General features: G+C 36.3%; 2 protein-coding genes across 2 annotated transcripts in view; one reads left to right on the top strand and one right to left on the bottom strand.

Moving 5' to 3' along the window:
• The window catches only part of LOC121422241, a 34,040-nt gene extending 33,487 nt beyond the window's left edge, over positions 1-553 (bottom strand). Inside the window, exon 1 of the mRNA XM_041617152.1 lies at positions 395-553. The gene's annotated coding sequence lies outside the window, so the exon portion shown is untranslated. The remainder of the gene's footprint in view (positions 1-394) is intronic.
• Positions 554-5,206: 4,653 nt separating this feature from the next.
• LOC121422207 (40S ribosomal protein S8-like) lies at positions 5,207-17,157 on the top strand. Its single transcript, XM_041617116.1, has 6 exons — positions 5,207-5,291; positions 10,216-10,322; positions 14,919-15,018; positions 15,670-15,845; positions 16,555-16,684; positions 16,968-17,157. The coding sequence occupies exons 1-6, from the start codon at positions 5,288-5,290 to the stop codon at positions 17,075-17,077; spliced, it is 627 nt and encodes a 208-aa protein (XP_041473050.1). The 5' UTR covers positions 5,207-5,287; the 3' UTR covers positions 17,078-17,157.
• Positions 17,158-23,737: the final 6,580 nt, after the last annotated feature.

Below are 23,737 nucleotides of genomic sequence, written 5' to 3'. Positions count from 1 at the left end.
TGACTTATATTTCTACACTGTTACATGAGATTAGCATTGCACTGACGTCTTTATGATGATTTATAACACTTTCTCTGAACGTCTTCGGTGCCTATATTGTACGTTGCCAATATCCCCTCTGCATATATCACGATTACATTCCAACTCGAGTATATCCTGCGTGAGATGAATTATATCCCGAAGGCCGAATGGCGAATATACCTATACACTTCGTAATAATATATTGCAAAATTCATGTGAATATACAACAGTATACAACCTAGTAGTAAAGCGTGTACGTCAATCAATATGCAGCTATGATTATGTGCTAGTAAATCGTTATCACCTCGCAAATCTACAAAAATACAGTGACTTTCTCCTAAATATTTTCTGAACACTTTACATTATGACTTACCTGTTAATTGCTGACGAATAAACGGCTTGCGAAGGTCTGATATTACAGTTCTTTTCAGCAAATGGGAAGCCAAGGAGGTAAACAGGGATGAAACACCACTGATCATATATCTCTTTTTTACTGCAAACCGTGAAAGTATATACTGTATGCAGTTGTTGGACGGGAGTCATCGAGCGCTGTACCGAGGCATAATAAATCAGTGACGTCATCACCCTTTTTTGGTATACTGTGGTCTATTGTTCGTGGAATACAGCATGGAGTCCACGAATCCCGTCAACCATGAAATCAAGCTCTGCACATCGGTTTTACAGACAAATTCATGTTTGTCAAAAATACATGAGAGATAAATCTCTTTGGATTCTCGTAAAACAGACAATATCCCATGCATCTCCCGGATGCATCTATATGAAAATAAAAGGAGCACATGCTTTTTTGTTATATTAGCTGACGAGGACGATGATTACCTTGATGATCTATGAAATTATCGTTTTATGGTCGAAGTTTTATCATAAAATTATGAACCCACAAATTATAAATTCGAAGTCCACCCAAACAAATAGCTTTGAGTAAAAAGGCCTTCAGAAAAAAAAATACTCAGCCAATCAATTATATATTAAGGTCCTCATGATTATATATATATATATTTTTTTTTTTTTTTGAGTCCTGAAGAAGACGGAGGTCCGTCGAAAATTCGAGTAAATAAAAACCATATTGGCATTGAAAGCATTACCATTTATCTTCAGCATATTTTGTTACCCTTAGAGAAGCCAATACGTGAAACTTTATGATATATATATATATATATATATATATAATATTATATATATATATATATTATATATATATATATATATATATATATATATATATATATATATATACACCTATTTTTATTTTCTTTTTCAATCATGTCAATACAAATACAATCTAATATACTTTAATAAAAATTCTTTCCAATTATCGGAAATGGACGTACGCCATGCAATTAGGCTATAATAATTATCTCGTTATCAAGTTGTCAGTTAAGGCCGATAAAATTTCACCATTGGAACTTTATTATCCCGGCAAATATACCCAACCACCATCCCTCAACATCCCATCCTCTCTCTACCCCCCCCCCCTCGGTCGTAATGAGGCCTGCGGCTGACCGATGCATGAAGATACATCAGCGTTTCAAAATTATCAGACCGCACCGCCAATTTGATTGATATGAAAGATTTATTATCGTTTCTTATAAAAAAAAATAATTGATCAACTATCCCGGGGGCCGGGGGCATCGCACTCAAATAATGTTGCTGTACATATGAGCGACAACACACACACACAAAAAGCGTAAACCGGGTGGGGGTATTTTTTGCTGATCATGGCACATCGAGTCACGCGCGTATATAAGTGTCAAACAAAATCGAGCAAAAAGGGTATGGTTGTGGGGTAAAAACGTTTATATTTCACGGGTCGAACTTGTTCGGGGGGGGGGGTCGAGGCAAAATTGTCAAAAATGCAAGCGAAAATACTTGAATACTATTTTTACCAAACTTGTTTAGGGTGAGTTTGTGAAAGCTGTGGTCGCGCGTGTGTTGTGTAGTCCTACATAACAAAGTGGCTTCCCTGCATGGGGATCAACTAAGTATATTAAGAAGGCAATTGTGAGAGACTGTCCACTTCCCTCCGCCCCTTGATAAAAAATATCAAATTTTGAAAACTGACAAAAAGAGGTTGACATATATATAATTATTGGGATAGTCCGGAGAAAATGTGAGTATATAGGCCTACATTTTTCTTCTTGTTTGAATCTTTTTGGACTAGAATTCCAATCAATTTGGCATACTAAAAAAAGGGAGTGGGGATAAAATCAGGCAAATTTTGGCACTTTCCTGATATACTGATAGTAAGACGTATAGTACTCACTTGAAATCAATTTCTTTACCTTCTGTATAAATTCATTTATGATGTTAGAAACCTACTACAAAAAAGAAAAGAAAATTTTAAACTTTTTGTTATGGCATACGATATTTGTTCAATAATGAATATCTGGTCACAGGCAATTAGTTTGCGAGACAATCAGATATCATTTTCCATTTTTAGGCCACGCGATGGAAAATTACGTTCTTTTAACAGAATACAGAAAATAAAGCGGTTTGCAGATCTAATCATACTTATCATTTAATAACATGCAGGACCCGCTGGTAGAGCAGTTTCCTAACTGAAGTGGCTACCCTGGGTAAATAAAACGTTATTATTTATTTATTTTTTTATTTATGCATCTTAATGTAAACGAAGCAATTATTCACTGCATGCGATGCATGTAATTAATTCATCAGTTAATTAGTCAAGTTCAAACAAGCACTAATCATTGCTAATTAGAAGGATCCGGAAAGACCAGAAGTCTCGACAGGATTACCTTCTTCCTCCGTACACTTATGATGATGATGATGATCAGGAGCGAATCCATGTTTTCGCCAACATGGGGCAAAAAAAAATCGCCCATATTTTCGATTCCCAGATCGACCGCTCAAAATTGATTTTGGTTTGTTTCATTGAAGGTGTAGTGCTAACAGTAATTTCTTAGCTTTATCCTCATAACAGGTCATGTCAGGATTTCTTTTTGGGGGGGGATTTCATGTCATATTTTTTGCTGACAATCGAATATCTGATCAATGTTTGTTATCCTGCTGATCAACAGATGGTATATAGGTCTATTATGTAACTAACTGATTACTGCGAGCAGATATTTTTTTAACATACATTCGATGGCCTGATCGAAAAGGAGCCTATATAGCTGTTAAAAACTGTTTGCAGATATTAAGACAATACATATTTTGACAACCAAAGCGCGAGCCGAAAATTTTTGACATTCCGACCTAAGAACTGAACATTCTTAAGCACTGATTTTTATCATGAACAGGATAGGCTAAACACTTTCCACTCTTAATTGGTATGAGTGCGAAACGCGAGCGGACAAAATAAATATTTAGAACTAAAAACGGGACACTCTATTCATGTTTTATAAATTGAGAAGGGATGGTATCTTCTTACATTAATAATGCGAGCACGAGCTGATATTTTTGTCATTATTATTTTAACATTTTGTCATCATATGAAAATGATGACTATCTTCATATTCCTCTTCCTATAACTGTATAAAATGCGAAATGAAACTTATCGATATTCTATTCTGAAAAAGGGACAATTTCTTTCATGAAAATGTTATATTACTATTATGAGATCTTAATAAGGCTAAATTAGGGAGCGCGAAATTTGTTGATATTAAGGCATGCCCTGAACATATTAAGCATTTTTGTAATTATTAATACGATCGATCTGATGGATATGGGTTAGGATATATTTTCAACAATTATAAATGTTTGTTTCTGTTTGTGGTAAATCCCGTATAGGAACTCGGCAGAACAGCATTTTGCTGGTAAACGCCAAGCTGGTATAACCAAATACCTATATGAAATATTATACGTCTAGGTTAATCAGTCATAATGGCTGACGTATAATAGACGACATATACCCCTCTCGGGCATTTTAATCCAAGTGGAGACAATGGAAGAGTTGATTCGAACTCACAACCTTGCGATTATATGAGTCCAATGCTCTAACCAGGCTGGACCACACGACCCATGCTATAGGCCTTTAGCGCAAATCGCGAGCGAAATTTTTATGAAAATAAGGGGAAATGCGAGCGTTCAACGCTAGCTGATACGTTTTGACAAGCAGACCTTAATAATGAGTGATATTAAGAGAACTTTATACACATAAATAGGTATATAGGCCTATACGTACTTGACAAATCAAAATCAAATGCGTGCACGCAGCGCGAGCTGAAATGTTGATCAGACCACGGATTGTCGTACCCTTTTGAAATCAAATTGTAGATCAAACAAAATAATGAAAATCGATGTTCTAGCTTAAAATATTTTGTAAATTGACTTCAAAAGTTGATATTTTAAGTTCCATATCTGCTTATTGAGCATGCATTGAGCATGATATCATCGAACAGGTAATTAATGCAAGCAATCGAGATCGAAGCGCGAGAAAAAAAATTTGTGACATGAAAGATCTAAAAAAATAAATTTTCCGAGTCTTCCCCTTACCTCATTTTTATTCACCCGGCGTCTTCCTCTTGTGATAGCCCGATATAATTAAAAGACAAGTTCCCCCTAACATAAAGTTAATTTGAATAAAAAAGAAAATGCGACAGGCATTACCACGGAAAAAATCATCAAAATCGGATGTAAAATAAGAAAGTTATCATGTTTTAAAGTTTCGCTGAATTTCACCAAACAGTTATTTATATGCACATCCTGGTCGGTATGCAAATGAGGAGACTGATGACATCATCCACTCACTATTTCTTTTGTATTTTATTGTTATGAAATGTTTTCATTTTCTCAGTTCCGTTGTCAAGTGAAACAATTACGGTTAATTCCTCCCTGAACATGTGGAATTAGCATTGTTTACTATGGTTCAGTCAACTTGGTCCTTATTGTCAAATCTGTAAAAAATGAAATATTGTATACTTCAAATAATAAAAAAACAAAAGAAATAGTGATGATCGAGTGATGGACATTATCGTCTGACTCATTTGCATGACACTGAATTTGTGCATAAATATCATTATTCTGTGAAAAAAATATATTTTACATCCGTTTTTGATGAAATTTTCAATGTTATGCTAGTTTGATTTTTCTGTATTTATTCAAATCAACATTTTTATGAGTGATAATTTTACTAAACTATGTCTGTCAGAGGACCAATTTTGAAAATCTTTGATGTTGTATTTGTCTCAGTGTGAATACCATCATCCGAACCCATGCAATACCCATAATTCCTTACCATGTCAATTCCTCGCCGTGTGTCTTCCTCTTTGACCTCTGGCCGTACAAAATGGGTACGATAATTTCTATAACTCTTTAGTAGAATCTTAAAACATCGCCCTTCCCGTTTATTTATCAGGATTCTAGATAAATGTTAATACATTTCAAATACTAGCTACACATAATAGACAAGATATGATTTAAATCCTATGTTATTTAATCGAGAAATACTGTTGAAAATAGTGTGGAATTCCCTGTGATGTTCGGTCCATAACGTACGGTATGCATCTATGGAAGTTTGACGATATGCTATATCTGTTCTATATAATCTGCCATCGTGTAGGCCTATCGTTTCTCTAGGGCTGAACCCAGCTCGGTGTTTGACCTGGGTTCAGTAGCTATTTCACGCTTTCAACACCGAACGCTGAACTAGAAATCACCAGAGGCAGAGTAATGGTCATGTATGCGGCCCAAAGTCTGCGCACACACATCAGGCGCACGGCCAAGGCAATGGCATGGCCATGGGCATGGGAGACTCTTCTTCTTCAGGTTAAATCTGCCTCCTTCAGGATTAAAGATTCTTGCAGATGGTTTATTTGACATGTGCGTATGGCCAGGTTTAGGTGTGCAGTGCAAAATATACAGGTGCAAGTATAAAGTCCCATCAGATTTAGCTCTGGCCTTCCGCCAGTCTCAGGCGGAAGGCTTTTGGAGAAGAGGCATGGATTATGACTCTCTCCAATGTGGGAGATAATCTCCCATATTACTATTAGAGACTTGCTTTGCAAAAGAACAAAAGAAACCACCAACAAAAGCATGATTTTTTCCAGGTCAGAAGCCCATTCGTTTTGTGTGTGGATGACAAGAACAAAAATCCTTGTCAAAACAAAAGTAGACGGTGAATTTTTAAAGTAGACAGTGAAAAGGGGTAGGCCCCTAATTTTCATGAGGAATCTGCTTATCAGTATCACATTTTTATCTGCCGCCAAGGTAATCCTTTTGAAGCAAATGTAAACGAAGGAAGTCAGTCTCCCAAACTGGAGACTGTCTCTGAAATTGGATAGGGGCTACCCAAATTCTTTACAAAAGTCTGATATTGGAGATAATCTCTCTCATGGGAGACAGTCTCCAATATTGGCCGTGCGCCTCTAGATCTTCTGTTTATTATAAAATAGGTGTATAATTTCAAGCATTGCTAATGTTATTGGCCAATACGCATCACGTGACATCCAACTTTTTTGGTGCACTGCACGGCAGTGCTAAAGGAGCGCAACGAAATTGGCATTGCACGCTCGAGCAAACCAGTGCGGTAGAACTAAGTTCCAGGAGAAGTCCAACAAAACTACTGTAACTTTCAAGAATTTGTTTCTGTGTTGCAATTTTTTAAAACAATGCACTTGCTCTGTCGTGCGTAAAAGTAAATGCAGAGAAAGCTCGGTTTCTTCAGATGATTCACACTGCACAGTGCACTCACCGCCAGCGGCTCGTGCACAGTGCGGCACCTATCTAAAGTAAAGTAAAGAAACCTCGCGTGCTCTGCATTTCCACTAACGCACTCGGCTGCATGCATTAATTGTATAACATGAATTTCTTATTTCACAAAATCTTTCAGATGATAATGTTCCTTTTAATATAAGTTGTATAATTGTGAGTGTACCAATTGAAAAATGAAAGAAAATAAAGGATTTTTTTAATAAAACCTTGGGCAGTCATTTTCAGATTGAAAAAAAATGGTACACCATGTCCGCGCACTCATTCACTTTGCACATGATTCAGGGATGTTAAGGAGAAAGGCCGCATTTTGAGGCCCTCACATGATATGCTCTAAATTCATTATTTTTCCACCATTTTGAGTTGAATTTAAATACCTGTCTATGTATTGCATGTGTAAAGTTTGTGCTCATTCAGTCATTGCGTATCTTCTTTTACTAGAATCGCGCAGATACGCATGTGCGCTGACAAGGGGGACTGCGCAGACTTGGCATGCTTGGGGAAACTTGCCATACATGAAACGTGCATAGGCAAGCCTAGTCAGGAGGCTTCTAGAGAGTAAAAATCATTTACTAACGTAATATTACTCTCGTACAAAGCCAGGTCTTTTCTATACATTTGTGTGTACCACCAAAAACCTGAAACTTTCGCCCCCGAGTTTTCTACACTTAGATCTAGCAATTAATCATGTACATGGGATACAACTTCATTTCCATCATTTCTACACTAAGGAATTTTTCTTTATACAATAATTTATCAAAAAATGAGAAAAATATCATGAAAAGAAGAAAGAGACTTGCCCGATGTTTACGCCGCCATCTTGGTTTCTATATGGACGCTTGCGTCGCGTAACGTGGGTGAAGAACAATAGAAAACAAGATGGCGGCGTAAACATCGGGCAAGATCTTTTAGAGAGAAAGTAGAAATCAAATGTATAGAAAAGAAGACCTGGCTTCGTATGAGAGTAACCTTACGTTAGTAAATGATTTTTACTCTCAAGAAGCCTCCTGGCTAGGCAAGCCATAGCCACGATAAATCTAGCCAGGACTCGGAGGCACCTAGAATTTATCACTAACTAATGTGTGAATTCCATGGAGCCACGGATTGTGCCTAGAATACTAGATCACGTGTGCATAGGAAGGGCAAAGTTCAAATGTTTGCCACGCCAATTTCTACTTTCCCTGTAAAATTTCTGGACCAAAATAGAGTAAATAGGCTAAAACTTCTTTTCTGACATCAACATTAATAGTTATACATTATTGATTTCATTCTAAACAAATATTCATGATGTTGGCACCCTCTTTATGCTATGCATCTTGTAGCTACCAACAAAGAGATGGCGACATGAATTTGACAAGTTTTTTCTTCTCACATTCTCACAATACCTTTCTCTGCTTTTAAATGAATCTGTTTAAAAATGAAATCAATAATGTACAAATGTTGGAGCCAATCATATTAAAAAGAAAAATTGTTTCATGTTGAGAGGCAGCATGTGTTCTTTACAACAATTCACTAAAAATAGAGGAAATCAGTAACATTGACACCGGTGTCAACATGGTCAATGTCACCTTTGAATTACAATTTCAGTTTTGAAATATGCTTTTCACATTGCATTTCCTTAACCCTGGACTATCCTTAACCCCGGACTATTCTTAACCCAATACTATCTTTTTTTCGATTCACACTGTCTTTCTTAACCCCCATACTATCTGCTCAACCATGGTTAATGCCTTAACCCCGGACTATCCCTCAGCTCATGAATATTGATGGTTTTACCAAACAGAGCGTGATAAACGTGCAATTCGACTTCTGTGATTGGCTAATGCTTAGCCCCACTTTCCTTAGCCCTGTTTCGTTTTCACACTGCATCTCTTAGCACCACAATAAGCCGGTTAAGCCTGCTTTTTTGCAGGGCCAGATAGTACCGTACTATTTACCGTGCTAGCCCACTTTGCTAAAACGTAGTGTGAAAACGAAGCGGGCTAAGCTTAACTTTGGGAAATTGGTGGGGCTAAGATCCCCCTTAGCCTCACCAATTTAGGACAAAAAGTGCAGTGTGAAAAGCATATTAGAGTTCAATTTACCAGCCTGTCACTTGTCATGATTATTCTTTACAATGATACGAGTATTGTTAACAGAGTTCCTATTGAAAATTTATACCGGTAGTTGATATTGTAATTTTTTTTTCTCAAATTGAAATTTATTATTTTAAGATTTATGATTATAAACAGGAATGTAAAGAATAAATTATCCAAGAATGTAGGACAAGATTGAGTGAAGTTAAATGTATGCTGTTATTGTGTTAATATTGCTGTACAGCGCGTCCCAAAAAAAATGTCCCTCTGACATAGGACTGAATTAATTCTAAAATGTGGTAGGATTCTCAAATAAATGTTCATGAGTAGAAAGCTCATTTCATGTTCTAACTTTTATGAAAATTTCATTGGTCGTGCTTCAGCAGTTTTGAATACACACTCTGTTACGTAACAGTGGTGCATTTTAGCTCATTCCAAGTTTGCAGCATTAATGCATTTCTTCATTGTCTATGGCATGTTAACCCCCATTCTTACATCCAGGATCTGAGCAGGGATAATTTCCTAATCATATCTAGGCTCATCAAATCATAAACTTGAGCATGTTCAGAAGGACAAGAAACATAAAAAATTAAGTTTGTTTGATGATTGATAAGGGGAATCAGTGCACCAACTTGAAAGAAAATGTGAATGATGGATGAGTAAAATAAGCTGAAAAAGGGGGAATCAACAAGTTAATCACCCTTTGCAAAAAGGAACTATACCAAAGTAAATTTCGACTTTTTTCTTTTAAAAAGTTACACTGAATTATTGAACTTGACCTCAGTAGCTAATTAACTAAAAAAAAGTAATGAAAACAAAAATGCAGTATTGTTGGAATTATGCATGAAACAGACATGACCCGTTGTCTCAATCATTGTGCATCTCCCGTTTATCAAACATGAAATGAACTGTCAAATACTGTTTTTGCCCTTCTGAACATGCTCAAGGTTGTGATTTGATGAGCCTGGTTAGATCATAGAGATTTCCCTGGTCAGATCAGGGAATTCCTTGGTCAGAACAAGGAGATAGAGGTGATATCTCCTTGGTCAGAATGGTACAAGGGGGTTGATATGCAAGAAAGTGCAGAACACAAAGCAGTGTTGCATGCATATAAACTTGGAATGGGTTGAAAAGCACCACTGTTGCATAATACGCTGTGTATTCAAAACCACTGAAGCAAGACCAATGAAATTTTTATAGAAGGTAGAACATGAGATGGGCTTCCTATATCCGTACATTTCATTGAGAATAATTTTTATTTTTGGAAGTTATTAAGCCGCATATCAGAGGGACATTTTTTTTGGGACGCGCTGTATTATGACTCGCTTTCATAGACAATATTTATATTAGACTAACATTTTATTTAAGAAAAACCTTTTTGGGTTCGTTTTCAAGGCAATAAAACTAATACATTTTTTCATTCTTTACACAGGTATCTCACGTGATAGATGGCACAAAAGACGAAAGACTGGGGGAAGATGTCCTCCTATTCGCATGAAGCGAAAGTTTGAGCTGGGTCGTCCACCTGCACTCACAAAGGTACTGCTATTTTGATGTTAACTTGTCAATCATAAATGTTTCAGTAGTAATTAACTTCATTTGCCAAAACTAGACATTGATGCTTAATGAAAACCTTGTATTACCTCAATGAATAATGTCAAATTATAGATGAATGGTAAAAAATACAACAAATGTTGAACTCCCACTTGTTTTTGTATTTTTTTGTAGGCTTTTGTCCTTCAGTAATTCAGTCACCAATGGGATATTAGGAAAGGGAGATGCAGGATGATGTTAATTTTCATTTGTTGACAGGCTGATTGTCGTTTTGACATACATCAGCATTGTGGATTTGACTTTGTCATAGTTACACTGACTGCAGTCTCTGATTCTCATCCTATTCATTTCATTTGATTGATTTTTGATATTCTATTGGTTTTATCATTCTATTTGGTTTTATCTGTTGAAAAAAAAAATTATCAGTATGTTTTGATTGATTTTTAAATTTTCTATCAGTTTTATCATTTATTGTCTCGCCTGCACAGTAAGACTAAAGGCGCCGCTTTTTCAACGGCGGCATCAATATCGAAATCTTAATCAAGGTTAAGTTTTTTAACCCTAAATAGACTGGGCTATTTCAACGCCTAAGGAGACGGGGGGGGGGGGGGGCTGAATCAGCCCCCCTTATGATCTCAACCGTCGATCGCGCGATTTCGAAAAATCTCATTGCTCATTAATTATGCTAATTTATGCGTAAAATCATAAGTATGCTCTAATTAATGAAATAATGCCCCTAAAATGCTAATTTTTGTTTCACATACTTATATATATAGGCATCTGATCGAATTTATTTTTTAAAAATTTCAAAATTACATTATTTTCTTATAATGTATTCTATTGTTTTCTAAAATTCTTATTTATTTCTTTGTTTTTATTGTTTTTTCAATGAAACTTGTCAGGGTTTTTTTTTTTAAATAAAAAAAACTGAAATTGATTTTAAGCAGTAAAAGGAAAAATGATGATATATGAATTTTGGCTAAAACACTATTTGCATTGGATTTGTACACATATTCACGTTTTCTGAGTAAATTTGGGTCTGCATGCACTTACGAAAATTTGTGTAATTTCGGAATCGCGTACCCAGGGGTCACAATTTTGGTCTCAAAAGATGCGCGAGACTTGAAAAAAGAAAGTCAGCGAGTGACGCTGTCTAAAAATTTGGCGCGGCGGATTTATTGCGAAAAATGTTGGGGGGGGCTGAATCAGCCCCCCCCCCCCCCCCCCCAGTCTTTTTAGGATTAAATGTCATCATAGCTGAAAAAGTACATGGATCTGGTTCATGAAACTTGGACACTACAGTAAAACAAGTATTACTTAATATCCTGCTTGGGTTTCAGGTGACATGACCAAGGTCAAAGGTCATCTAGGGTCTATGAACTTAGACCATGTTGGGGGAATCAATATCAAAATCTTTACCACTAAGGTTAATATGAAATGTTGCTATAACTTCGAAAGTTTATGACCTAGGTCACCTAGCAGTCCTAGCTCATGAAAATTGGACATAAGGGTGATAGTGTATCGCTGAAGATGCTTCCTGAGTTTCAGGTCACATGACCAAGGTCAAAGGTCACTTTGGGTCAACAAACTCTGACCTTGTTTGGGGTATTTGTGGAATTGTCCTAACTTTAAAATGTTATGGATCTGGTTCATGAAACTTGGACATGAGCAATTCAGTATCCCTGAACATCCTGTGCGAGTTTTAGGTCTCATGACGAAGATCAAAAGTCATTTAGGGCCAACAAACTTTGATAAAATTGGTGGTATTTGGGGAATAGTCATTGATCACATAGTTTATAGATCTAGTTCCTGAAACTTACATGTAGGACATGAGGGTTACCTTTGTCATTTATCCCTTAATATCTTGTGCGTGTTTTGGGTCACATGACCAAAATCGAAGGTCATTAAAGGGGAATCCAGCCTTGGCCAAAAAATGTTGTGTTGGGAAGGAGAAAAATAAATTAAACAGAATGGTGAAAGTTTGAAATAAATCGGACAAGCAATAAGAAAGTTATAGCTGCTTTAAAATTGAGATCACTAATACCATGTAGATTTCAAATTGGCAACTGGGTAAGTAAATTATGACAAGGGGCAAGGACTACTTTCCCATAGGCCATGTACTTTATTATCAGGGATTTGTGGTTTTCTCCTAAGTACCCATTCCCCTGGGGCAGTAATCTAAATATAACCCTGGTAGTATATTGTTTTATGTCCTCATAAAAGAAAAATATCATTTGAAATAATACTTTTGGGAAAAATGACATTTTAGCTATGAAATGTATTGGAGTACATGGAAGAGTAGTCCTTGCCTTACATCACTGTGACATCCCATATGCGGCCAATTTGAAGTCTCCATGGGTAAAGTGATTACCAATATTTACAACTTTTAAAAATTCATAACTTTCTTGTTGTTTGTCCAATATTGTTCAAACTTTCACCTATCAACTTGTCTGATTTTTCTTTTCCTTTTAAATGCAAGTTTTTATTTGGGTTGGATTCCCCTTTAAGGGTCTATGAACTTGGGCTGTGCTGGGGGTATTGTTGATTGGCATCATAACTTAGATAGTTTATGGATCTACACATGTACACATAGTTCATGAATTACATAAGGGTAATCAAGTATGAATGATTGTATTGCACATGTTTTAGGTCACATGATCATGTTCAAAGGTCATGTTGGGTCAATGGTCTTAGTATTTTATTATCATACGAGTGTTTTCTGTTAATAATTATTTAATTGCCGTTTTCAAAGTCAGCTCTGCTGCTGTATCAAATCCCGTAATGCATGATGTGAGACTGCCAGAGGTGTTCCACTTATTCTTTTTAGCTCATCCGGCCCGAAGGGCAAGATGAGCTTATGCCGTGGCGTGGCGTCCGTCGTCTGTCGTCCGTCCACAATTTCAAAATGGTATTACTTCGCCATTTCAAGTCCGATTTCAATTCTGTTTGCTTTATATGATAGCACTAGGTGGGGCATTCAAAACTTCTACACAGAATTTTGAAATTTATTAAATATGCTACATGTAATTTATGCGCATTTTTCAAAATTCACAAAAATGATACTTCTTCTTTATTTGTTGACCAATTTTGATTTTTTTTTGCTTCCATCTGGTAGAGTTTCATGGGGTTCACCAATCTTCCACACAGAATTTTGACCAGAACAATTTTTATGCTAATTTATGCATATTTTTAAAAATTCACATAAAATGCTTCTTTATTTGTTGACCGATTTTGATTTTTTTTTCTTCCATCTGGTAGAGCTTCATGAGGTTCACCAATCTTGTACGCAGAATTTTGAAATTTTGACTAGAACAATTTTTATGCTAATTCGAAATTAATTTATTCATATTTCTAAAATTTCACATGAAATGCTTTTTCTTCAATTGTTGACCGATTTTTCCCTTTTTTTCTTCTTCCATCTTGTAGAACTTTATGAGGTTCACCAAACTTCTACACAGATTTTTGAAATTTTCAGTAGAATTATGCTAATTTATGCAAAATTTATTCAGAAATCACAGAAAATGCCTCTTCTTTATTTCTTGACCGATTTTGATATTTTTTCTTCCATCCGGTAGAACTTCATGAGGCCCACCAAACTTCTACACAGAATTTTGAAAATTTTCAGTAGAAAATTATTTATGCTTATTTATGCGAAATGTATTCATAAATCACAGAAAATTCCTCTTCTTTATTTGTTGACAGATTTTGATTTTTTTCTTCCATCTGGTAGAGCTGCATGAGGTTCACCAAACTTGTACACAAAATTTTGAAATTTTGTCTGGAAAATTATTTATTCTAATTTATGAAAAATTTATTCATAAATCACAAAAAATGTTTTTTCTTCATTTGTTGATAAATTTCAGTTTTGTTTGCTTTATATGATAGCTCGAGGTGGTGATACAAAATTTAAACATAGAATTTTGAAACTCATTGAATCTGCTATTTATTCATATATTTTCAAAACTCACAAAAATTGCTTACTTATTTGTTGATTGATTTTGGTTACCGGTATTTTTGTTCCATCTGAGAGCTACATTAGGTTCACCAAGGTTCTACACAGAGTAAAGAAACTTTGACTAGATAATAATTAATACTTCATATGAAATTTATTCATAGATGATACATCACAAAAAATGCTTCTATGTCATTCATCAATTTCAATTCTATATCCTCAATTTATGTCACCAATATAATTCACTACAGTGTCAACTGGGCTGAAATGAAAATTGTGTGAAATTGTGTTGCGAGATGCAGAATGAGCTCCACATCATTGATGTGCTAGTTGTCTATTGCTATTATTATTTTTTTTTTTGGTGGGGGGGGGGGGCTTTTCTCTGTTATATTATTTCTTTTATCAATATTTCTCCTCTGTCATGCAGTTATTAGAGTTCCTCAGTTTTGTCATAAGGAAGGATATCGTGTTATTAATTTATTTTGTTTTGTACAAAAGTATTGCTATTGTTTGAATATAAATCTGTTGACTGATTGCTTATAATGGATAATAATGGTAGTCCACTTTGAGTAATATGCCTTCATGCACACAAGTTACGGGAAAGTGATTCTTTTTTTTTTTCATTGTAGATTGGAGTCAAGAGGATACATCTTGTACGATGCATGGGAGGTAACATCAAACGCCGTGCTCTGCGTCTGGACACAGGAAACTTCTCCTGGGGATCAGAACGTAAGTAGAGTCTTCCAAGTACCCTCTGAAGCCTGTTGAAAGAGTTGCAACAAAACGCAACAAAGAATTTAAAAATTACAACAAAATGCCTTCCACTGATTGGATGAAAGTCATGCTGCATTTGAATTTTTTGAGTTATGATTTGTTGCAACTCATTCTTTAATGGGCACCGATGTGCTTGAAGATGATCCTATGCAATTACTGCCCATACTGTATGATGAGACGGTTCTCAACTGTTTTGCATTTCCTAGATTGCTCTTTACTTGACTGTTCACTGGTGTTATGTCTTCATGTTTTTCAAGCAAAAGGGTGATTTTCAATTTTGATATAATGCAGAATTAGAATGTGGTGGTTCCCATCATTGATATTTTCATACAAGTCTTTGGTTTTCCTCTCATTACATTTGTTATCATTACATTTACAATACAGTGATTCATAATTGAATTTGATAAGAGCCATAGTTTGTTATGGAGTGCAGAATGATGCCTTAAGATTAGTCTTTCTGAAGGGATAGACCCTTGGTGAAGACCATTGTCATAGTTACACTGACTGCATTCTGTGTATAATTCACTACATGTATGCAATATGCATTTACAACACAAAATAAAACTGTGTCCTTATTGTCCCTTTTGGTTTTTCTTCCCCTTCCAGACACTACCCGCAAGACCCGCATCATTGATGTTGTGTACAATGCAAGCAACAATGAGTTGGTGCGTACCAAGACTCTGGTCAAGAATGCCATTGTTCAGATTGACTCCACGCCATTCCGTCAGTGGTATGAGGCACACTATGCTCTACCTCTTGCCAGGAAGAAGGGAGCTAAGCTGGTGAGTTTCTTCGTGCCCCACGAAATGGAGCAACTCAATAGATCAGCAAAAAGTGAAAGGTCGTGGCCAATAATGACACTGAAGGTGTAGCAGAATGATGTTGAAGATTAGTCTTTCTGACAGGCTGTTAGTCGTCTTGACATTGACACAGCCTTATGGAGACAAGTCATAGTTACACTGACTGCTATATGCCTTGTGATATTTTTTGCAGCATGTAAAAATGTAGATTTGTGTTGTACTGTTTTTTAAAAAAAAAATTCTAAAAGCTTCTTGACAAAATATGAGTTCAAAACAGAGTAGTGAAATAATTCTGTGTTGTATCTATTTGCTTTGACTCCAATAAACTTCAAGTCATTTTTTTTCTGCCTCTGCCATCCGTAGATATTTGCTTGAGGTATTTCTTCGTGACATTTGTCTTGTTTTCATTCATGCAATGAAATTTGAAGAAAGCTTTGTGGTATCTTACTATTTTTATTTTGTATTCATAGAAAATTCAAATAATTTCAACTTTTTGCTCCAAATATAGATTGACCATTGGTTTTGTGTGTAACTTTGCAATTCCTGCAAGTAATTTTTTTTCTCAAAAAAGGAGACTAAATTGTGCTTCTAATGATTCTGAATTGATTCTGTCATATTTTGTAATAGAATTTTACAATTTTGACCCAGAGTACCTTTTTAAATTTTAAATTTCTCTTTTCATCATCAACAGACTGAAGATGAACAGAAGGCTTTGACTGTGTCAGGTTCCAAGAAGGTTCAAAAGAAGTTTGAGGAACGCAAGAAGACTGCAAAGGTTGCCTCAGCCCTTGAAGAGCAGTTCGGTACTGGCCGTCTCCTTGGTAAGTTCTTGTGCTGAATATTCATTCAAATCGCTGGTATATATTGGGGTTGGTTTGCAAACTACATCTGATGAGCTATTGAAGAATGAAATTGAAAATCAACAGGCTAATTGAATGTCACATTTTCTGTGGTCTGCATTCGTAAATGTAATGTTCTTAAGTTATTAACTTCATAATTTGTTTAGGCCACATTACTTTTTTCCTGTTTGATTTTGTGTTTTTTCTTTGAGTCAATTCACATATAATTTATAATCTCTGTCTTGTTTTTTTATGTACGACACAGCATGCATTGCTTCAAGACCTGGCCAATGCGGCCGTGCCGATGGCTACATCCTAGAAGGCAAGGAGCTCGACTTCTATATGAGGAAGATGCGTGCCAAGAAAGGCAAATAGGTCTAAAGCCTTTCTTCTCGTGGGAGTACTGTAAAATATCCAGAAGCAGCAGCAACAACAAAAAATCAATAAAAATGTCATAAAAATTGAAAATGCCCTATTCTCGTTTCATTTCTCTTGTGTGATTGTCTCAATGATTTGGATTATTTTTGTGAAAATGTTTGTATTTCTTATACCAATTGCTTAAGTATGAAGATCTAAATTGAATATGAAGTGCACAAGTGGAAAGAAACACAAGGGGGGGGGGGAGGAGACTTTTTACCTTACCCTGGCCTTTGTAAGTATGTGTGAGACATTCTGTATAAAAAAAAGGGATCACAATTGATAGTCTCTGCCAGCCTTATGTTGCAGCATTGCATTTTTAAACCTATCTAGGCCCGGGGGGGGGGGCCTCGGAGGCCCCCCTCAACGAATTGCGCGATATTTTCGCCGTGCGAAATTTTTTGACCGCGCCGCTCACTGAGTTTTTACTTTCAAGTCTTGCGCAACTTTTGAGACCAATTTCGCGTCACCCGGGTACGTGGTTCTGGAATTACGCAACATTATGTAAGTGCATGTCAGACCGAAAATTGCTCAAAAACGTGATTTCGTGTACAAAGTCAATGCAAATTGTGTTTTCAACCAAACTTCATAAATGTATGATTATTTTTAGTTTTGCTAGTCTAAATTTATTCATGTTATGATTTTTATGATCACAGAAGAGTCCCCAACAAATTTCATTGAAAAAACAATGAAAAACAAAAGGTAAAAAAACAAAGAAATACATAAGAAATTGCAAAAAACAATATAATACATAAGAAAATGATTTGATATCACAATTCTTTTCATGTATTCTTGCTAAGGACACCACAAAGAGTTTCTATACCAAAAATTAGTACATTTGGAGCTTTATTTAGGGAGTTAGAGGAAAAAGTATGATTTCGCATACTAATTACGCATAAATTAGCATAATCACTTAATAGCGATTCGCATGAAATAAATTACTATACAATCTTGTAGATTATGTCCCAGACAACCCGCGTGCCAATTTTCGGCGCGGTCGACGGCCGAGATCTTAGGGGGGCCTGGGAGGCCCCCCCCCCCCCCCCCCCCCCCCCGGCCATAGGAACTCCCAAAATACCCCGGCCTAGATAGGGTTAAAACTAAATGTAGCATATAACTTTCAAGTTTCCTGTTACATTTTGTTTGTACAAAATTAGGATGGATGTGCTCTGCATATGTGCTTGGTGGCAATCAATGCCTCTCTAAAGGGGTACTCCAGGATAAAAATAAGCAGAGTGAAAACATCCCTTATGATATTGCATGAAATCTTGTTGAATTTGATAATTGAATTGTTAATTGAATGTGTCTCCCTTTAACCCTATCTAGGCCAGGGAGGGGGGGGGGCCTCGGAGGCCCCCCTCAACGAATCGTGCGATATTTTCGGCGTGCGAAATTTTTTGGCCGCGCCGCTCGCTGACTTTTTACTTTCAAGTCTTGCGCAACTTTTGAGACCAATTTTGCATCACCCAGTTACGTGGTTCCGAAATTACGCAACATTATGTAAGTGCATGTCAGACCGAAAATTGCTCAAAAACGTGATTTCGTGTACAAAGTCAATGCAAATTGTGTTTTCAACCAAAATTCATAAATGTATGATTATTTATTGTTTTTTTAGTCTAAATGTATTCATTTTATGCTTTTTATGATCACAGAAGAGTCCCCAACAAATTTCATTGAAAAAACAATGAAAAACAAAAGGTCCAAAAAACAAAGAAATACATAAGAAATTGCAAAAAACAATATAATACATAAGAAAATGATTCGATATCACAATTTTTTCATGTACGCTTGCTAAGGACACCACAAAGAGTTTCTATACCAAAAATTAGTACATTTAGAGCTTTATTTAGGGAGTAAGAGGGAAAAGTATGATTTCGCATACTAATTACGCATAAATTAGCATAATCACTTAATAGCGATTCGCATGAAAAAATTACTATACAATCTTGTAGATTATGCCCCAGGCAACCCGCGTGCCAATTTTCGGCGCAATCGCGCAGTCGACGGCTGAGATCTTGGGGGGGGGGGCCTGGGAGGCCACCCCCCCCCCCCCAGCCATAGGAACTCCCAAAATACCCCGGCCTAGATAGGGTTAAACAAAATAAGTTTTTCAGTTTAGATGATTATCTTACACTCTTAATCAGTAGTTGATTCAATTTTTTCATTAATCGAAATAATAAATACTACTTTATATAATCAAGTGCAAAAAGAATGAAATTGCATCAGCTCGCACATTGCATATTAATGCAGACGAGCTTCGAATTGTTTCACTGAAATAACATAAAATTGTTCAAATATCTTCACATTTTAATCCTTTGTCAAATTGCAATTTAATTTTGAGTGTTTGTCTAATCTGTTCAAAATCTTTTTCAGCCCTGAGTTCCCCAATTATGAAAATTAGTTAACGTCCATAGCACATTCATATGTGATCTACTTTTCGGTTTGGTTCAGAGAGTTGGTTCGGAGAGTCACTGGCCATAGTGGTAGGCAGTGTGCAGCTTGATGATGTCTCACCCGTGTGTGTGGATGTGGGCTTGAAGATGGTTGAGACGTGAACTACTCCCCAGAACAGGTGAAAATATCTGAATTGACGAAATGATTATTCATGTGGGTTCCACTGTTTCATAGGCGGGTTCAAGGGGAGTGGGCGGTTGGTCACACCCCCCCCCCCCCTCTCTCTCGATTGGCAGCCAAAATAAAATAGAGGAAAGAACTAGGGGAGAAAGAAAGAGAAGGTGAATAAAATACGGGAGCAGTCTTGTAGCGAGGTGATCTGATAACACGAGTGTGGCACCAGTATCGGTGTATTGGAACGTGATGAGGAACTCTTCACTTGCCAATTCATTCATCTGGACGATCTGGCAGATAATCTCGTCTGCATGTGGCTCCTAAAGAGTGTCCTTTAATTTTACAAGAAATTGTATTTTGGAGAAAACTTATTCTTCCAAGCACACTACCATTGGTGTAAATATAAGGCTTTACAACTTTTCCAAATTTGCCGAGTTGGAAAATATTACAATTGGAAACATGAAGAAAATACATTTGGGAAGAAATAAAAAAAAAGAAATTTTTCGCTAACAATTGGTAGTGTCCATCTCAATTATTTCAAAACCAAATCAACTTAATAGTTTTGGTATGTTCAAAAAGTCCAAAATTATGCAAAATATATATATATTTCTTCTCACATTTCGAGCTTTCAATTTCATAAACAAAATTTCAACTCCTATTCTTTGTTATAAAACGGACTCAAATACTGTCATTTTTTAAAGTTCAGTTTTGCCCTTAAACTATTTGATTAGCGAGAGTATCTTCATGAGTCCATACGACCGGTCCTTTATTTCAGGTAGATATAGACCTACAATAAAAATGTTACCTCGCATTCTCATTCATTTAGCCCCTATGAAATTATTTTTTTTTTTTCAGTTTAAAAAGCAAAGCTAGAATACACCTTCAATCTTTAGGAGACCAGCCCCCCCCCAAAAAAAAAAAAAATAACACACAAATAAGAAGGTTTTTTTTTGGTTTTAATTAGCTCTTTGATACGCTGGTCGGGGATTGTGTGGATGAAGTAGGTCTTTCACCCCGCCCCTTACCCCAAGCTTCTGTTTTTTCTTCTGAAAAAAAAAAACCTTTGAATACAGACAGCCGTTGGCAGATAATCGTCCTAGTTCGTCCACGCCGTTTGTCCATGTCTATATTAACGCCTTCACGCCCCTTAATACCTTGGTCACATTTGCTCTATACGGTGACCGTACGGCGAGTCGAAAACGGCCGTTTTAAGATTTTTTGTCCAACTACATATACATAGTTTGAATTCAAATCAATAAAACGGCTGTTTTTTTACTGGACGTACGGCAGCCGTAGAGCAAATGTGACCAAGGTATTAGACATATTTAGGCATATGGCTCTATTCAGTAGCGTACCGTGGGCCACGGCATTGGGGGGGGGGACCATCAACAATTTTGAGTCACCTAGTTAGCGCGCAAAGCGCGCTCAGTTGCCAGGTATACTGACCTAAAATAGACATTTTAAGGACAGTGCCATTAAACGGGGGAAGCATTTCATGAAAGGACATGTCGGACGTTTTATCCGACAAGTCCCATTTTATCCGACAGTTACCATAGTGACAGTGTTTCTCAGCCAATCAAAATCAAGGAAAGATGTCAGATCTGACAACTTGTCGGACAAAAATGTTGATGAAACACCCCCCGGATATGTATCTTACTGACAAAATAATGCGAGCGCGAAGCGCGAGCTGAACATTTTTGATATTCAGATCTAGAAAGGGACATTATAAGCAGATTTTTGTCATTATGTTATGTACCTGTCTCGCTAAATAAACAATACGAGAACGAAGCTCAATATATATTGACCCCGAACAGGGGCATTTTTAAGACTATATTTTAGTAATCAATTAAGAGTATACTTATTATCTCACCATATTCTTCTAATGCGAGTGCCAAGCCAAGCGCATGTTATTTTTTGTTAGAATTATATCTAAACACAGAACGCACTTGTAGTCAATGTAATCATGATTGCAATGACTACAAATGCTTTCTGTGTGTATATATATAACAATAAATATAACGTACGCATCTCACTAATCAAATATTGCGAGCGCGAGCTGAAAGTTAGGGAATTCAGACCTGAAGAGGGACATTAAGGCCTGTTTGTAGGAATTCGCTAAGACCATACGTATATCATTGACCAAATAATGCGAGCGCGAGCTGAACATTTTTGATATTCATTTCAGAAAAAAGGGGTATTTGAGGACTTTTTTTAAAGGATCCATTAAGAGTATACTATCTCACCATATTCGTCTAATGCGAGTGCCAAGCGCCTGCTGATTTTGTTAGCATTTACATCTAAACACATGATGATCTTTTTGTAGTCATTGTAATCATGATTATTATACGCATCTCACTAATGAAATATTGCGAGAGCGAAGCGCGAGCTGAAAATATAGAAATTCATTCCTGCATAGGGGCATTCTAAGGCTTGTTTGTAAGAATTCACTAAGACCATACGTATTTCACTAACCAAATGATGCGAGCGCGAAGCGCGATCTGAAAATTTTTGATATTCAGATCAGAAAAAATGGACATTTGAAGATGTTAGTAATTCATGAAGAGCCGACATATTTCACCAATCCTTTAATGCGAACGTAAGCACGAACAGGAAATACTTTATATTAAGATCACTTTAAGTAGTCATGAAAAGAAGCATATGTCGCTACATAAAACAATAGCTGCAAGGAAACATATTTGCTATAAATTGATTTTGATTTGACAACGTCATGTCTCTAAAATATACTGGAAAACTATAGTATTCCGAATTTTTTTTGATCTATTACTGTATTACATCTAGTTAAACAGAGAATGTGAACACCAGGAACAATGAAGCCATAGGCAAAATATGTTTCATAAAGTTATGAAAAAAATGTTTGTTTATGTAATATACAGTAATATAACATAATTATATTATCATATAAAATTAATAATTTCTTCTTTCCCAATATGTTTCTCCTCCTTTCCCCCTCTTTTTCTCCCTTTCCCCCTTTTTTTGGCCAGCCGATGGGGGGGGGGGGGGGCAAGTGCCCCCATGCCCCCGTAGTTACGCCACTGGCTCCATTTGTTCTATTCATATAAAAGCCCTTCGAGCGGTTGGGCCCTGGGGTTGGGCTGTTTCCCATATAAGAAGATTTCAAATAACTCATCCTTTACAAGTTTACATGATTTACAAAACATGAGTAGAGTGTCCCATTTTAGGTGTAAATCTTGACTTTTCCGCTCGCGCTTTGCGCTCGCATTATTTAGTTGGATACACATCTCGTTTATGTTCACAACATTGCCCAGAATGTTAGAATTTTAGGAAAATATATAAAAGAAAAAATAGCTCGCACTATCCAAATACGGCTTATGAGATTAATATATTCATTCATTTATGAGAAAGCTTATATAAGTGGCTATTAGGACTACCCCTTCAAAGAAACGAAAAAAAAATCAAATTCAAGCGACCGATCAGGAAAAATTTGGCTGAAAAGAATCCGCCCTTCCCCATTGGCGAAGGCTGGATCCGCCCCTGCCCTGGAAGTCAGGTTGGCAAGCAATAATAATAATAATATAAATGAATAAATAAAAACAAAACCGAATAGGAGCAATACAGGTCGAATCATTTTTTTATTATTATTTTTTTTTGCTTATCAAAAATTTTCCTCACCAAAGGTCCATCTTCATTGAATTTTTTTTATGGGGGGGGGGATGTCATTTTTTTTTAAATCTGAAATTAAAACTCTACTGAAAACCTTAGTTTAAAAATCGTTCCGAATTGCTGAAGAAGAATCGGCCCGCTAATCGGTTAACATTCATTACTAATGTCGGGTGATACGAGTAGTGGAAAGGGCAATTATTAACCCACCAACTTTTATAGATCCAATTATTTTTTTTATAGAAAAAAAAGCCTCATGAAAGTTAGCTAGCTAGCTGGCATTTTAATCTCCTTTTTTTCCTTAGACATAATTCTCTCCTTGAATTGATTTACGGTACTACATTTTGACTAGCCAGGCAGGAGGCTCCCAAATAGAGTAAAAATGATCGCGAGGCCGAGGATCTAGGAGCC

The sequence above is a fragment of the Lytechinus variegatus genome, chromosome 1, assembly GCF_018143015.1.
Source record: "Lytechinus variegatus isolate NC3 chromosome 1, Lvar_3.0, whole genome shotgun sequence".
Lineage (NCBI taxonomy): Eukaryota > Metazoa > Echinodermata > Echinoidea > Temnopleuroida > Toxopneustidae > Lytechinus > Lytechinus variegatus.
This window is presented reverse-complemented; position numbering and strand designations above follow the sequence as displayed.

What these genes read in the sequence shown, in the direction of transcription:
- LOC121422207 (XM_041617116.1), top strand. An exon ending in GTCCACCTGCACTCACAAAG is followed by an intron (nt 10,323 to 14,918) that starts GTACTGCTATTT and finishes TTTTCATTGTAG; the next exon opens with ATTGGAGTCAAGAGGATACA. An exon ending in GGAAGAAGGGAGCTAAGCTG is followed by an intron (nt 15,846 to 16,554) that starts GTGAGTTTCTTC and finishes CATCATCAACAG; the next exon opens with ACTGAAGATGAACAGAAGGC.